At 32.6% G+C, this 19,050-nt stretch overlaps 1 protein-coding gene across 2 annotated transcripts in view; it reads left to right on the plus strand.

The window, feature by feature from the left end:
• The window catches only part of LOC113518490 (neurogenic protein big brain), a 137,300-nt gene that overhangs the window by 10,601 nt on the left and 107,649 nt on the right, over positions 1 to 19,050 (plus strand). For both annotated transcript variants that reach the window (XM_052894212.1, XM_052894213.1), the window contains exon 2: positions 11,161 to 11,287. In XM_052894212.1, coding sequence (XP_052750172.1) covers positions 11,161 to 11,287 — 127 coding nt within the window. The remainder of the gene's footprint in view (positions 1 to 11,160; positions 11,288 to 19,050) is intronic.

A 19,050-nucleotide genomic window follows, 5' to 3' on the forward strand; every position in this document is an offset into this window, starting at 1 on the left:
TTATGTCCATGGTACTGCTCATGTCTATATGCGACAGTTACCATTTTCCATCAGGTGGGCCGTCAGCTTGTTTGCCATTCTAAGTTGTATAAAAAAAATTATAAATAAATAATTAACCGGAAAAATTTGTTTGTTTGAATACGCTAATTTCTGTAATTATCAGTCGGATTTTAGAAATTATTTTTGTATTTCATCTTATTTCTTGAGGAAGATAGGTTACTCAAGATCACAATATAACTAGGGACGAAGTCAAATAAATTAGAATAAAAAAGGAATTAAAATTCGGGTTATCTAAAAGCAAAAACTAAATGGAAAGATGCCGGTCCCTTGCACTTTTTTCCACAACCCAATTAACTAATGTAACTGGCTGGTTATAAGATAAGATCCAGATCATGGTTTTTATTTTATCGATGGAATGGTTAGGCAAGTATAAAATTACGCGATGGGTTTTACGATGTTGCATAAAAAAGATTATTGAGCCTTATCTTTAGTAACAATTACGCTTTGGTGAACTTTATCGTTTATAATATGGATTTAATGGCCCAATATTTTTAAACGGTTTATCATTAACGCACCTGTTTCTGTTTTATATCCTTTTTCTATTCAATTTTAAAAAATATTTATTAATGACAATTTTACTAAATTAATTAATTAATTATATAGAATATCTGTAATAGTATTTCACGTAACATTTTAAGATTTAAATTTGAAATTCTTACTAATTAATATTATAAACGTGATTATTATTTAACAAATTCAGTAGTTCCACTTCACGTGTATGTTATTCCCTGAATTATTATTACATTTAGGTAACAAGATTTTTTTCTTATATCTTTACATAGAATCTTAATAGAGCTTCTAAATATTTGCACGAATATCATGTCATGTCATAAAGATACACGTGCATTATTTTTTTTTTAAATACATAACTTTTTTTTTAATTTTAAGCGCAAGGTGCAACTAGTGAACACACCCAGTATTGTAGGGTTGCCTACTAACCAATTAAACCTCGCCGTCCGCGGCACTGTTATTTATTCCCACTTGAAGGCCCGTCTCGGGATGAATTATAGGTCTCGTAATGTGCAGATGTTCATAATTATCTGCTTTTTTTTTTAACAAGGGCACGCTGCAAGGCGAAAGTCCCCAGTTTTTTTTTACATTTCACAAGTGTCTTTTTTTGTTTGAATAATGTTGTTTTGGATGGCACGCATAAAAAATATGCAATTTAATAAATGTTAAATAAAAGTATACTAAAACAATCTTCGATTGACAGTTATACCAACAAGTTCTTACATAAGGTCCTTACGTAAAATAAGAGAATAACATATAAACTTAAATTTTTTAATAAAAATTGTACAAATGTAAAACATAGACAATGGTAAAATATTTAGTTTGGTGTCAGGTTGATTACTTTATTCGCTCTTAATTTTATCTTTCTTCATGTCTGTGGTGTTTTTGTGAAAAATGAAGAACCTAAATGTCAGATTTTTTTTTTATTTAAATTATATCCTATTACACTAATTAAATAAATAGTTACTTTTTCATTTGTTACACTAGAATTATCCAACATGTGCGAGCTCTGATCGATCGATTGTGTACGATAGTGTTGCCAGACATAATTTCTAAATATTCTCTATACATATATCTGAGATTGTGTAATCTTAATGTTAAGATATCTATAGAAACTATTAATTGTAATTATAAAATCTTTATTGTACACAATTTATATTTGGACACATTAAAAGATTTAATATATAATTGCGGATTTATCCCATAAAGGGCTCTCTTACAGTCAACATTTGAGAAGCTGAAAGAAAACTATAGAATTTACAAGGATATAAACCGTACAGCTATAAATAATATAAATTTAATACAATAAATATAACTGTATACGCCTTTACATGATAGTTACATTTAGGTACATTATTATTGTAAATGTAACTATCATTTGCTAACTAAAAAGTGATCAAAGTCCAATGACAAAATTATCGTATTCGTGTCCAGTTTTAATGATTATTATATTATAAATGTGAAAGTGGGTTTGTTTGTTTGTTAGCTTATAGTGCTTTAACAGCTTAACCTATCACAATGAAATATGATATACACATATGTACGAGGCTACTTTTTATCCCGGTCTTAAATAATTTTTTTTTAATGCTACTTTATAAATTATTTTTTGTCATTCTAACTTAGAATGACAAACAAGCTGACGGCCCACCTGATGGAAAATGGTGATCGTCACCTATAGACATGAGCAGTACCATGGACATAACAGAGTATACTGTTTCGCCCATGATATTCCCTACGCATTGTCATTCCTGAGGAGTCAGGTGTTATTCCTCTGTACCCTGTAAACTCACTGCCATCTTCTACCCTTCAAACCGAAACACAACCATGCAAACACAACTGGTTCACGGTAGAAATACGAATGGGACAGAGGTGCCCAAGCAAATGACTTTTGTACAAAGTCTTTCTTTGGTAAAAACATATTATGGCCACGCTGATGAAGCTAGTATTTAATATAATATTATAGGTCAAAATTAAACACGGAAATGCCCACCCTTATTTATAATAAATTTTACATTGATACAAAATATGTGAGTGCATTAAACCCGGTTATGATTATACATACATAGTAAATTTCTGAACACGTGTTGCATCGCACCCTTTCTCCCCTACAAGTTCATAATGGCCGTCGCTCGATCGCGGGAACAATGGCGTTTTAAATTATATCATAACATCAATGAGGATGAGGTAGCTTTGTGTGATCCCGCCTTCTCACAATCGAGGCCTAATTTTCGACTCAAGTAATGTTGTAGTAATTATAAGGGAACGAACGGGGTTAATACATTGCCTTTAGATGCGCAAGATTTTTAGTTACTGTTATAAATGTTTGTTTTGATTCCTTTAATTTGAATTATTTTGTAGATCCCGGCATAGAATAGGCCGCTCCTTCCTTTCCTGTGGGATTTTTTTTAATAGGTGAAAATGGAATGGTAACCTCGCATGTCCTATTGGTATACGCTGACGGGGCAACAGTCATAGGTGAGGATGAAAGCAGGTCAGTTAGCCCATCGTGAAGAATTCCGTGAGAATTAACCATGAAGGTTTCCAGGGGGAACCACGTGGAGGTGTTAGATCCCATTACTAAAAATCCCTTTCCCCCTATGGTGAAGGGATGGGCTCCACCGACTCTCTGGGGGGAAGGAATTGTTAGTAATGGGGAGGTTAGTCCCCATCGTTATTAATATACCTTATTAGGTCTACCTCCACGCTGTTCCCCCTGGAAACCATCGCGACTTCACTGATGCTCCGCCAGTATATACTGATATTGCAGGCGTGATCACTATTTCGTTTCCAATCATTAAAAAAAAGTCTCGCGGCAGAAACAAAACAAACAAATCTCTGTCTAGTTTTGTTTTATAATAATAACCAATAATTTTTATCTGTAACATTTTATTTACTTTAGATATTGTATTATTCGGGATCATTATTTCATTTTCAACCATTAAAAATAAAAGAAACTAGCGGCAGAAACAAAACAAACAAGTCTCTTTTTAGTTTTTTTTTTTATTTTTTATTTTTAACCAATAAGGGTTCGATGATCTAATTTCGGAGTAATTTTTTGTTTATTTAATATTATTTGCCTTAAATATTATATTATTATACACTTATATAATATTTATATACATATAAGTATATGTACAAACTAGTGGGATGCAGAAAGTAGAGCTAACTTTAATATTTAATTTTATGATCTCCAAGTTTATATTGTAGCCGCAGCCATGCATTTTGAAATAGTTTTCAGTTGTAGGAAAACTTTATTATTGTATTCGTGTGTTAAGTAATATTACTAAGTACTTGTCTGCTTACTAATTAGTATTTCGTGCAAAAAATTACAAAGGAACCCTTATGGTACGACTTCTGCTCGTCTGTCACAGCGCTATATTTCAAATAGCTGCTACTAGTATTGTTTCCTTAGATGACTAGTGCCATTTTTGACACAAAAATATTTTAAGTTTGAATTCCATAAGAAAATCTATTTCAAATCTGGCAAAACTGATTATTATGATTTAAAAATTAAACGACTAAACCGATTGTAATAAAACTTTTATTGGACCAATTTGTAAAAATATCCTTTTAAATGAAATTATAATTTTCCCAATTCGTTTATAACTGACATAGTTATGAGGTAACAAATATTAAAAAAAATATACAACCGATTTGAGAACTTCCTTCTTTTTGAAGTCGGTTGAAAAGAAGAGGTTATGACAGGCAAGTCTTTAGAATTGAGAGAATGTCGTATACCAGAGGGAGACTTTGTACAAAAATAATAATTAACCAATAAGACAGTAAATTCAGAAGAATTATTTCTAAACTTTATAACAGAAGATACGAGTATAAAAATATAAATAAAATAATGCAACAAAAAAAAAAAAAAACAATAGAATTATAAACTGTTTTCTTTTTGGAGTTTCTATACTAGGTGTAATCTTTTTATTTGTTCAAAGTATCCTTTGTTTAGGAATCTAGGATATGGTGTGAACGTGTACATTTTGTTTTTAAATTCATTCAATTGTTTGTTTGTTAAGTAATAAACTCCAAACATCTTTCGAAACTTCCACATTTACAATATAGGAGAAAATAAAGCGATAATGTGTAAACAAAATGTTAAATATATATTACAACCCCAATTTGTTGTCAGCCATGATACATTTTAAAATATGTCCAGTTGGTGGCCGTGTATGCCGCGATGCGCCGTCGGTCGCGCCGCCCGCCCTAATTTTCACTAATGACTGGATATCCCTATTTTAGCTTTGGACTAATGTGGACAGTTCACAATCGATCCAAGTTTTATTTGTATTCCCATTTTTATATATTGTACTTATGTTGGTAATCGATTTTTCTAGAAGTATCGTAAAGTAAGTTAATAACAGGATTAAATAGGTTTACTCGTATGTATTTATTTATGATTATTATATTAGCTGTCCACTGCTGAACATATGCCTTCCCCATAAGCGGAGTTTTACCATCAGTTGCCACTCTTGGCAAGCGTATAGGTGACCGCAGTCAGGCCTTTGATGATATTTTAAATGGAACACTACTGCCCATCCCTCGCCCTCCCTTAGTCGCTTCTTACGACAGCTACGGGAGAGGAAGGTGTTGCCTATTCTATGGTGGGATCACACGGGAATAATTACAGGTTTAATGCACCAGTTAAAGTATACAATATATTTATTTATATATAATATTATTTATAATACTATTAATATAAATGTAAATATTTATGTAAAAAGTTACTATTTATATAGGAACACGTACATGAAAATACAGGCAAGAAATTAATTTAGATACAATAAACACTGCACAATCATTGAAAAGAACAAAAGCTATGTTTTAAAGAAGATGTAAAGTATAAAACTAGACGGGCGTAAAAAAAGGAGATGACCAAAGAAAAGGTATTTCTGGAGACTAAGGTAATATTCCTCTGTACCCTGTAAATTCATTGCCATATCCCACCCTTCAAACCGAAACACAGCCATGCAAACAACTGCTTCACGGTAGAAACACGAATGGGACAGAGGTGTCCAAGAAAACAAACTCTGGTACAAAAAAAATCTAAATATATAGCTATTTTATAATTTACTAATTATGTACGTGAATTATTATATTCAGGAGGGAGGGAAGATGTTACTAATTAATATTAGGAAAATATTTAGTTTGGAACAGAGCAAATAATATAAAAAAAGACTTGGTATATGTACATATTTTTGCTAATTGTCAGTGTGACCATTTGTGACAGATTGTTGCCATTTTGCTAAATTTTGCTTGTAAATTTTACAAAAGAGACAGATTATGGCAGATTTAAAGGATTTCAAGAAAATTTACATTACCTATTTTGACTTTCAACAAAGACATCTTTTTTAAAAGTATAAATGGCAGGAATCTGCCACAAATGGTCACACTACTAATTGTAATCAAATATAGAACTAAATAAGATAAATAGGCAACTTTCTATAGAATGTCCTAAATGTTACAAAATATATAGAAATTAAAATGTATTTTCAGCGTGTTCCGAGAATTTTATGCTGTCTAAACAAGTGTACAACTCCTTTCTTTGCCTTTTTTATAAGTAGTAAAATAAAAAATAACTTTTCGGCATGATTTTTACACTATATGGTTTTCTTTGTTATGTATATTATGTTACGCCAAGTTACGTATGTGATAGACAGATAGAGCCTTATTGTTGCTTGGCCTGTTTTCAAAATTAAGTTTCCTTTTCAGTAGTGTTTTGTTATTTTGATCTTTGTTCTATTTTAGGGTGAAGCAGCCGTTTAAAGGCCGGTCTTTGTTGTTAACTATATGTACAATATATACTTAATATGTACGTAGATTATTTTTTCGTTACAAAACTATATTTATCGCAAAAAGAACCATTTATACAGAAATGTTTGCTGATACAATATAATTGATTACGTCAATATTGAATTGAACAATTGAACCGTTGTTTTATTTGATGCTGTTATCAATAATCTAATAAAGGTTAACAGTATTGGGGCTTTTGGTCAAATTATCTTATCATGAGGATATTTTTATGGTTTCGAAAATAAACACTAAATATAGTCCTACAATGGTATTCGTCATCGTATCAGTCGTTATTTGTTGATTGCTAAACATAGGCCTCCCCCATAGAATGGCAGAATGAATGAATGTGTGGTTTATATTCTCTCCACAAAAGGTAGTATAAAGTGACAACTTGTGGTACAATTAGATAGATAGATACTCTTTATTGTTTCCTCCAAAAGGTTACACCAGTAAATCTATTTTTTTTATGGGTGAAAATGGTATGGTAACCCTGCCTGCGCTAACGGGATACGCTGGCGGAGCACCAGTGAAGGGTGATAGATGAGAATGAAAACAGACCAGTTAGCCCATCATGATGAATTCATCAGGAATTAACCATGATAATTTCCAGGAAGAACCACGAGGAGGTCTACCTGGTTGGGTATATTGCTAGCAATGGGATTCTCAGTCTCCATTACTAACAATTCCTTTCCCCCCAGTAAACTTATTATAAATATAAACAATTACAAGAAATAATCACAATGAGATAAACAATGGGCGACCTTATGTAAGACCAATTTTGCAGAAGGACCACCTGCATTCACTGACTTGCACTTGAAGTTGTCGCTCCATCTAGTGAGGGTCTTCCTTCACTGCGTTTGCCCATACATGGTTGCCACTCAAGAATCTTTCTTCTCTACCAGCCTTTGTCTACTTTTTATAATTTGTAATCTTTAGGAACGACACGTGAACTGAAATAAATTTGGTAAACTAAACTCAGTTGTTGAGAATGGTAACGCATTTATCCCAGTTCACTGCGCCGCCGCCTTAACGAAATAGTGCTGTAATCAATCTTGCTTGTTTTCAGAATATCAAATGTAAATCACTTGTGGATTGCAGACTCGCTAGTGTAATTCGAGATTGATTTTACAGAATAACACTACTGGTGTTCATAGTGTACGAAAGTGAGTCTCTTTGTTAGCTCTTGGCGTTGTTTATGAAATTAGCTCACTTTATATATCATAAATAGAGTGTCTCCATACAAATGCTTCGAAAAAAGCGGTTTAACGTTTTCATAAATTTTACGTGATAAATAGTTATGATTGTTAACTTTTTGTAACTCCTGTATTTATTTTGTCCTATAAATTCTGCACTTTTTTAATGCGCAAAACTCATTTTATTTGTTAATAATTAAATATAAATACCTCAAGAGACATTGTGTGCGTAAAGATATAGAACGTTAATAAAAAAACGAGTCAGCTGACAAAATATTGACCCGTTTTGAGGTTCGGTGCTCTATCTATATAATCTAGGGAATTAGTTATACTACGTATATTTGAAATGGAAACGTGTATGGCATTCTCTACTTTTTATTCCGGTCACATTAAGCACTTTCGTTTAAGTCGGTTGGAAATCAATTAAATCTTGTACATATACATACATTGTTAAGTTAATTTTGCAAAGACTAAAATATAAATGTTACAGTATGTATTTCCAAGTACTGAATCCAATTGTTTCTGTTCATTTCGCCGCTCTTGTGTTCTGGAGTGACGTTGAAAGCACATATTCTCCGAAGCGGAGTATATATCTAGTACATTATTAGCTTATTAAGCTCTGAAAATTAACATTGGCTGGAAAATGAGTTCACGATTGGAAATATTTGCTGTTAGTTAGAGTTTGTATGATTGGTAGCTAAATATCTACTCGTTACTAGAAATATTTGGATTTGACATATGATTGACATAAGTTATCGTTAATTTACATAACTTAGGTATGCGCAGTGTATTTGGGAACATTAGGATACTTTTAAGGAAATAATCTGCTAGTAAAGTTATATTTTTTTTTAAAGAAACGTAGTTATAAAAGTAACAACAATTTTAATACTACATGGATCATTTCAGTGAAACTAAACCTCTAATTTGGTGTGGAATTCGGTATTTTGCAAATACCAGGTGATGCTGCCACTTATGGTCAAGGTTATCATATTTTTGAAATGACTTTAAAGTAACAGGATACCAAAATTATAGTTGAACTGTGGAAGTTGTACAAATTTCTTTATCAATTAAAAAAGAACTGATGATTTTCAAAAGGTTGAAAAAACTTTTTAAATTACGACAAAAAATTAAATCATAATTTGTACTTCTGTTTTTTGTTTAATGGGTGATGATGAAATGTTACCTTGCTTGCGCTATTGGTATACCCTGGCAGGAAACTAGTGAGTGATAATAGGAGAGAATAAAATTAGGTCCCTTGGCCCATCGTTAAAAATTTACTAAGAATTAACCGCGGGGTGATCGCTTTGACAGGGTATATTACTTGCTGAATGGAGTTGCTAAGATTGGGTCCTCATTATTAACAATATCTCCTCGCAGTTTTTTGCGTTTAAAAACGATTTCATAGACAGACACATGTCACATATTACCTCTCTTTTTGAAAAATACGTACGATGTACCAACAGTCAGCGAATAAATCTACTTAGGTTATTTGCTGGTCGATTCCTGTCACGGGCCACACCGTTCCGGCCCGAATACCAAACTAGTTAGGGTACAGGTAGGTACTGTTTTGCGATTCCGATCGCTTCCTACCACCCTCGGGTTACCTGATTTCATATAAAATACTAAACAACCATTATCATGTTGTAACAGGCAGTAAACATTTGTATCTTTGATGTGAAGTGGAAACGCTCGTTGGTAATTCGTTGAAAGTAGATGTAGTACGTTAAACATTCTTTGATCAAAGAAGTTCGTGTTATAAACTTTGACAGCAAACTTTAATACGTTTAATTAACATATTTCATCCAGTCCTTTTCGTAGTAGGCAGAGGGGGAAACGAGTGGCAAGGCTCTTTATCCTCTCGTACATTTCTTGCTTCATACTCTTTAATAAATAATTTTACACGTACGCACCAGTTCTTGTTTTACCGTAGATATTTCATAAAATAATAATATATATGTATAAAAATAATTCTAAAGTAGATAAACATATAAAATATGCATTTATTAAAAGTTGAACCAAAGATAATAATGATTGCTTAAACGTATTATTCCTGACAACCATAAGCCTGTGTCCTTTAGTCCTATCTCGTGAGGACTGTGTAGATAGATAGAATAGTTTGTACAGATAAATAGCTTAATGGAGTAATAAATAAGAAGTGATAATAGTTAGCGCCACCTACAGTAAATAGAAGATGGATTACAATCCCAAACAAACTATGGGCGGAGGAAGGCAGACTAATGGACAGAGGCAGCATACGAAGCGAATTTCAATGGAGATATTACTATTTGCTGTCCCTACATATATTCTCGTTAACCCAGAAGGTTAGTTGAGGGTCGAGGTCCTACATTTTGCACTGGGCATTTATTGCCAACTGCGTCGAAATCCTGAGGACTTGAGGGTGCTAATTTATGCTGAAACCGTCTGTCGCACGCATGTTGCCACGCCGAGTATTGTAAATTCAGAATTTGTGTGATGGCAGCGAACGAATCATTACAGCCATAATTACGTTTTGCATTTTGGTGTTTGATGTGGTGAACTCAGTGAGTTCTCAGTCAAAATAAACAATGTTTATAAAGTATATGAAATATTTCAAGAGCCCAATTAAGGAGATACTCAAAATTATATGAACGTAATGTAAATCAGTAACATATTATATTACAAATTACCTGCGTATCTATTTATTTCTGCACTCAAGTACTTATTTACTATAATAAACGTAACATTAGATATTGAAAAACTTGGCAATAGATAAGTTCCCTCTGGAAATTAACCAAACAACGGAACACTTCTTGGTTTAATTTCCAGAGGGAACTTGCATAAAAAGTAGATAGCAGTGGCACCCGCAAACAAGTAGCTGTGATTGTATGACTGTATTTAGGTTTAACTTTAATCGCCAGAAATGGTAACGGATAGTATTTGGGTCATGTCTATAGATTTAGACAATGATTATGGTGACCACTTTATATCAGATGGGTCGTTAGCTTATATGCATATCCTTGCAGTGTAAAGAATATAAATATATTGGCACTTGTAGTTGACTGATATTATCATATGATATTAAATTGTCCACTACTATACATAGCCTTCCTCATAAGGGGAGTTTTGCCCGTAGTTGCCATGCTTGTCAGGCGGATTGACAACCGCAGTTTGACTTTTGGTGATGTTTTAAGAGGACGCTGCTGCCTATTCCTCTACCATAAGCTCCATCAGTCATCTCTTACGACACCCATGGGAATGAAAAGGATGGTCTATTCTATGCCGGGACCTATATGGATAATAGGATATTAAGATTTAAGCCCTATTGGAAAGCAAAATATGTCCTATCTGTCTTACTAATATTGTAAACGATAGTATTATAAATTATTATAAATATTATATTTAAAACGCTTGACATGTGAACTAGCAACCGCAGTCAGGCTTTAGAGATGTTTTAAGAGGGACGCTGCCCATCCCTCATCCTCCGTTAGTCGACACCCATGGGAAAAGAAGAGATGGCCTATTCTATGCCGGGACCACACGGCACGGTTTCACAGATACATCTATTCTAATGAATGCGGGTAAAGTCACGAGACAAAGTGATTAATAAAGAATCGTGTTACAGGTGCCCACGTGAATCCAGCAGTGTCAGTGGCGTTGTGCGTGCGACGCCGGGTGTCACCGCTGCGCACCGCGCTGTACGTGGCCGCGCAGTGTGGCGGCGCCATCGCTGGGGCTGCAGCTATATACGGGTAAGTACTTATTATATTTTTGGTTATTGTAAATAAAATACGAGTTTTACCTATATTAATTTTATTTAATTTATGAATATTCCGTATTACGCGATGAATAAATGATATACAAAGCCTTATATAGTTCTATAGAGCGCTAGCAAGGTAAATAGAGTGGCAAAACAATTTCTCTGTGATTTAACATTAATGTAATGGTTATTCAGTATAATTAATTATTATAAAATTTGCCTATATCTATATTTTTATCAGCAAAATAAATAAAAAAAAAAATAATAAATCAAATAATAAATCAAATATACTGATCAGAGATAAAAATCCTTCATACAAAATAGTGAACCTAGTTACTATACTTGACATGTGTAAATATGCATAAGTATAAATATAAAAAAAAATTGTGGCTGCAGTATATTCATGCACAAGCGATATATCTTCTTTAAATACAATTTATATCGTGAAGAAATAAAAAATATCGCTGCTAAGAATATCTTAAAATTCCTATCACCGATAGGAATTAGCAATGAACTTTAAAGAAGAGCGAGCACAATTAATCACAGTGGTATTACAGGTTTTTTTGTCCAATAAAGTCAATCATAATAATAAAAAAGGATAAAGGCAAGAAAAGAGTAACACTACATTAATTAAACCATAAATCGTAAGCGAAAATTAACACCGAAAAGTTTTAAAACTACATCAACCCATTCGTTGTTATTCTCGTTTATTAATAAATTTATTGTTCCTGTATTTTTACACATACGTAGATACATTTTATCTACATACATCAACAGTATAATATTACCTTGTTATTTTATTATATAGAAAATGCGATTGGAAGAGAGAGAAGTTGGCAATTTAACATTATGGATAATGTAACAAGGGAGTTCCGTACTAGATAATATTTTTTCCTGTCGCCGTATGTTGCATTCCAGTCACGTACTGTGTTGAGATGAAATTGCTCTGATTGGTTTAGGATTCACCTCATTTTCTTTAGTTTAGTTAGTACTAAATTCATATATACTGGATAATTAACGCTAGAATTCTCCGGAACAGATATTATATTACGATCCACAGTGTCTTGTATGATTGATATAAAATAGAATAAATATTATCAATTACTATTCCATTATTCATAAACTATTTCTGCTTTAGTTGTATAAGTAATATAAGTAATGAGCTAAAAAAAGTAGAAATTAAAAATATTAATAATAGATTAGTTTCACAAAAAAAAATTACATACATACATACATATCTGTCACGCCTGTCTCCCATTATGGTAGGCAGAAACAATGGAACGCCAAATGCTTCGATTCAAACAAACCTCTTTCGCTTCTTCCACATTCATCAATCTTTTCATACACGCTCGCCGGTTACGGGTACTTTTAATTTGGCCCTTCTTCAGCACGTCCTATTTGGTCGACATACGTCCGTCTAGGGCGGCCCCTACCGACATCTCCATTCATTCTTGCTCAATAAATCTCTTTCGTAATTCTTCTAAAAAAAATTTTGATTGTGGCAATACCAGGTAATTAAATTTTAAAAACTAAACCACTGAACCAATTTTGATAAAATTTCTATGAGACAAATTTAAAAGTTTCAGTATCACAAACTTTCAGATACAAAAGAATTTTCCAAATCGGTTTATAAATATTAATATTTACCAGAGGGCGATATTGTACAAACGTCGTTTGCTTGTACTTGTACACCTCTGTCCCATTCGTGTTTCTACTGCAAAGCAGTTGTGTTTGCATGGCTGTGTTTCAGTTTGAAGGGTCGGATATGGCAGTATACTCTGTTATGTTCATGGTACTGCTCATGTCTATAGGCGACGGTTACCACTTTCCATTAGGTCGGCCGTCAGTTTATTTGCCATTCTAAGTAACATAAAAAAAATGACGGCGTTATATAGTAACAAATATAAACAAAATACAACCAAATTGAGAACCTCGTACTTTTTTATTTCGGTTGAAAATCATTCGAGATTAAACACTATTGTCACAGATAATGTAATACTACATTAGCTATTGTAATATTACTATGGTCGACCGTCAAGTATTTTTTAAAATTTGGACTCGAATCACAGCTCAAGATTGTATCAGTAAACAAAAACAAATGTATGAACAAAAGTAAGAAAAATAGCGAAACAAATAAATTAAAAACAAAACAGGTTTGAACTAATTATTTTTCGTAGTATAGCAGCGCATACTACACACTCGGACAAAGCACGTTTGATTGACATACAGAAAACGGTATGGTTGACTTTGTATGGACCAGTGGCATCTTTTATTTTCAACTTTTTCAAAAGGCAGGACGTTCGCATTTCGATTGTATTTTTTACGTTTGCTACCTCATAATTGAGTCAGTTGTAAATTGATTTAAAAAATTCCTTTTTATTTGAAAGCTTATTACACTTAGAGATTGGTCTCATGCAAATTTTATCAGAATATATTTAGTAGTTTAGTTTACAAAGCAAAATAACAAAATTTGCAACAATTTATGTCGTCTTTTTTTTTTTGAGGAACTCATTCTTGTAATTATTTGTACGGCTAATGTCAATATTATAATTACTCTGTACTGTATTTCGACATATTTAAATATGCATATAGAATTTAAATTTGTATGGTCTCTATAATAAAATAAATTACATTTTAAAGTGTATTTTTTTTTTATAATATGTCTTGTAGTTACCATTATTTGTTGTTTCTACGTAAGACCACACAAGAAAAAAGTCAATATTTTGACTTTGAAAATATAATACTATGCTATTTTGATATTATCTTATATGTCTTACTAATTATAACGTTTCAACTGTATATATCTAATAAATTTCATGAACGTTTCTAAGGGAGAAGGCACTTTGAAACTTAACAATGGACGCATTGGGTATATAAAATAATTGAAATGGTTAAATCATTCGTAGAGAGGTTGTTGAGGAGTAATTTGGGTTTCAACTAAATTAGTATGTATATTATACTAATATATAGAAGTTGATAGTCATTATTTTAATATTCTAAATGCAATCATCGTCATCATCATCTCAGCCATTATCTGTCCACTGCTGAATATGCGCCTCTCCCATAGACTGCCATAGGAAATGATTCTAAGCTGCCTACTTCCTCACTTACTCACTACTTGCAATATATTTGAGGTCGCCACTTCATCTAGTGGGGGGTCGTCCTACACTGCTTTTGCCGTTTGTTTGTACGGGGTCGCCACTCAAGTGTAAATACAACATTATTATTATTAAATTTACGCCATAAGTATATCAATATTTTAAGCATGTTCCTGTCAAGTCGTGTAAGTAGCAGGAGGGTTAATTCAACCGTTTTATTACACTTCTAATATTTCACCCGTGGCCCCGTGTTGACAGGTGATACCGTAATTATATTTTTCTAAGCAAAGTAATACGAGCCGTGTCCGCTTGCACTGTTAATTGGGATCACGATAGGGGGGAAAGGGATTGTTAGTAATGGAGACTAAAAATCCCATTGCTAGCAATATACCTAACCAGGTCGACCTCCACGCGGTTCCCCCTGGAAACTATCATGATTGATTCTTCATGATGAATTCATCATGATAGGGTAACTAGCCTGTTTTCATTCTCATCCATCACCCTTCACTGGTGCTCCGCCAACGTATCCCGTTAGCGCGGGCGGTGTTACCAATCCATTTTCATCCAAAAAAAAAAAATTGGGATCGCGACAGCTAGAACTCGTAAAATATTATTCTTTCACAAAATAATTTTCACCTATCAACTGCTCTCTTGAGAATATAGCCGCGTTCGAATTTCAAATTAATTAAAATGTGTTTTGAATGTAATAAAGTCTTACGGTAATAATTAATATAGGTACTTAAAGTACCTATATTAATTATTAATAAATCGGTATTTTTTTTAATTAAAGTACACATTTTTTAGTTACTTTCAACTTTTATGTCTTTTTATGTAATTTAGAATGACAAACAAGTTGTCAGCTCATCTCATTATCACCGTAAACAATGATGTCTATGGTGCTATTTATCTCGCACTGTGAAGTGATATTAACATTGTTACACCCATGGAGCATTGCCATTCCTGAGAATTATGGTGCATGTTACACTCTTAGTTACACTGTATCTTCACGACGTCTATGTAGTTTCTGTTAATTCTTTTGCAATAGACAGTGTTGATCTTATATTAATGTAGCCACGATCGAAGCAGCTTTTTTTAGCGGAGCAAACTCTAGTTTGTCATTTTGAAATATTAAATTTAACTCTAAAAAAATGGACCCCATTACTTGCTAGTTGTGTTAGTAAAGTCAGCGTCACTTCACGTCCTCTGTGACCTCTTACCCGAACCCTTGCCTTCACTAAGTTATTAGAAATTCTGTTAATTATTCATAACTCTAGGCATTAACAGTTTCCAAAACTAAAATGTGTTTACGTCCTTTGCTCTACGGTTTATTTTTGTTGTATGTCTAGTTCAATAAATAATACACATAATTTATATAATTTTAAACCTCAATTGGCATCATTAATAAAGGGAAATATATAATATAATTAATTAATAAATGATAAATAGATATTGTGTTCATTATGTTGGAGACTTTATAATTGTGTATATTTTTAATTGAATTAATATTACAAGTGAATTGACATGACTAGATAAGTAATCAATATAATATACAAAAATGACAAATTATTATCACCAGAGGGAGACTTTGTACAAAAGTCGATGGTTTGGGTACCTCTGCTCCATTAGTGTTTCTACCGTAAAGTAGTTTTGTTTGAATAGCTGTGTTTCGGTTTGAAAGGTGGGATATGGCGTGAATTTACAGGGTACAGAGGAATAACATCTGAGTTCTCAGGAATGGCAACGCATGGGGGGTATCATGGGCGAAACAGTATACTCCGTTATGTCCATGGTACTGCTCATGTTTATAGGCGACGGTTACCACTTTCCATCAGGTGGGCCGTCAGCTTGTTTGCCATTCTAAGTTGTATTAAAAAAAATCTTAAATAAATTAAAAAGTAGCCAATGCTTTTCTCGGTCCCAAACAGTACGTGTACATCACATTTTAAAACGATTGGCTGAGACGTTGAGGAACTAGGAGGTAACAAATTGACTTTAATATTTATAATATTAGTAAATATGTACTCGTATCATAACAAGACAACATCCATATGTAAATAACAATAAATTGATAACCTGTTTTCTTGAGTCGGTCAAAAATGATTCCTCGAAGTAGATTGAGTAATATCTCCCAATTTATTGGTACACCTACGCTTATTGAAGATGTAGGTTCGAATCGTTTTGTTGCCAGTCACGTAGACTGCGCTAACTCTGCGCTACGTTCAGGTTTGAAAAAATATGAGAGAGATAGTAATACACACTTACGATCTAACATTAATATTAATTAGACCCTCAATTAATGAATATGGCTTTAGAGGTATACGTTGGAGGAATTTGGAACAACGAAAAAGATGGGGAGAATTTGTACAAAGAAGTTTCGCTTATTATTAGAATTGGTATACCAGATCTTGTACAAAAGTATTCTATGTAATAAATTGTAATCAAATCTCTTCAGCGAAAAGCCTCTCTTCATCCAAGAACGTTTACAAATTTTATTTTTAATATTGGAGGGATTAAACAGAGAAAAACTTTTATTGTTTTTATGACAAAATCACCCTGGCTTTGTACGGTTTTTTTAGAATAAAATACTATTCATGTTACTCGCTAATCACGTAGTTTTATATAGGTGAAAAAATTATTAAAATCGGTTTAGTATTTGTTTGTGTTTGACCATTATACTCGTAAATAAATAATCTAATCTTTTCTCTTTACACATTAATTTTTTTTTAAAGTTGCCATGTCAAATAAAACTAATTATTTTAATAATGTTGATGAAATAATCTCTCTAATATAACAAAATTGTAAGGTAAGTAAAATTATAGATAAATATAAATATCTCCTATATTTAAGAAAAAATATTATGGAGAGTTAAGAGTAATAAAAGCCAAAATAATACTTTTTAGAACGTTCGTCTCTCTGTCTGTTTGTCTTTGTTTGCATGTTTGTTCTGGTATCACATATAAAATACTGCACCAAATTGGATGTGGCTTTTTTTTTATACAACTTAGAATGGCAAACAAGCTGACGGCCCATCTGATGGAAAGTGGTAACCGTCGCCTATAGACATGAGCAGTACCATGGACATAACAGAGTATACTGTTTCGCCCATGATACCCCCTATGCGTTGCCATTCCTGAGGACCAGGTGTTATTCCTCTGTACCCACATCACATTATATTTCTAAAAATCAACTTAAAATTTGGTATATATTTAATCATGATGCGCCACCTAGTAGTGGTCTATATCTTAGGGTTAAAAATCCACGCATATTGTGGCAAAAGTTTACTAGCTATAAAAAACATTTCTTAAGCAAATATCAAAGAAAACTGATAACATTTTAACAAATTATTTGACTTTCATATCAATGTGTCATGCTTCATGTGTCGATAGGTAATTCTATACAAATATCTCTCATGATGTCGTGAACAGTTTGACATGTGTGCTTTAGATATACTGTAATGATAATATCTTTGTAGATGTCAATTTAGTTGGAGATACGTATGCCAGTTCAGTATACGAAGCCAAGACATATCTGTTGATTTAAACTAAATGGTGGCTGTGTTGCCAGTTATTCCATTCTAAATAATACCAAATGCTTACAGCTGTAGGGTGTGACTTTTTATTGTTTTACCCGTAACTTCATACGTGTTGATTTAAAAAAGATGGTGAGTCGATTTGTACCAGTGGCTAGCTGTAAAGTTGAAGAAGAAATGGCATGGCAAATTGCCCACATGATTGTTAAAGATGTTACAGACTTGACTATGGCCCTACCGGAAAATGAGCATGATGCAAGTATAATTATGTGATAGCAATAGCTACTATCTAGCTATTTAAATGTTAATTTGTAAAGTAAGCAAATTGTATAAATACTTATTAAATAGGTAATACGTACATTATATTTTAAATCGATCTTTTGGAATACAATTGTAAGGACTACATCCAGTTTGGTATAGTTTTTTTTATACCAAACAGGTAAAGACAAACAAGCATAAGTCTGTGTAATGATAAACGGTTACTGTAGTCTATGAATGTCTGTAACACTAGGGATGTCACGTGCGAGTTGCCATATTCAAGAAACCTTAAAACACCCTTTTTGAAAAAAAGCTAAGTTTTTCGTAGTTCTAGATACAGATTACAGACAGACTTTCTAAAAATGTGTTTATACTTCTACTAACCCCTTAAATACTACAAACCCCTCTTAAATTTTTTCAACCGACTCCAAAAAAAGATGGTTTTTTATTAGGTTGTATTTTTTTCTTATCTTTCTTATCTTATAACTCTGTCAGTTATAAATCTATTTGGAATTTTCCATTAAAAATTCTTCAATTGTTCTTGAAAATTGACAGATAAATCGAACGTTACTACACTTTGTTATAATGCTTTTAAAAATTTTCTACGTGTCTACAGAAAATTTTCAGTTATAATTTTATTACAGGTGACAAACAGGTGGTGGTGTTTTGTGGTTACATTGATTAACACACAAAATATCGTATAGTTAGAAAAATATAAATAAGTTGTTTTAAAATAGACTTAAAAATAAAAGCATTTCTTTGAAATCTGGCGAATTCAGTAATGGAAAATGATGCTTATTAGGCTCTTTAATCATTGGATCGTGACGATAACATCGTATGATATCATGAAGTTTCACGGAAAAGTATAAA

Source organism: Galleria mellonella, unplaced genomic scaffold (assembly GCF_026898425.1).
Source record: "Galleria mellonella isolate WM207_F2 unplaced genomic scaffold, CSIRO_AGI_GalMel_v1 utg200, whole genome shotgun sequence".
Classification (NCBI taxonomy): domain Eukaryota; kingdom Metazoa; phylum Arthropoda; class Insecta; order Lepidoptera; family Pyralidae; genus Galleria; species Galleria mellonella.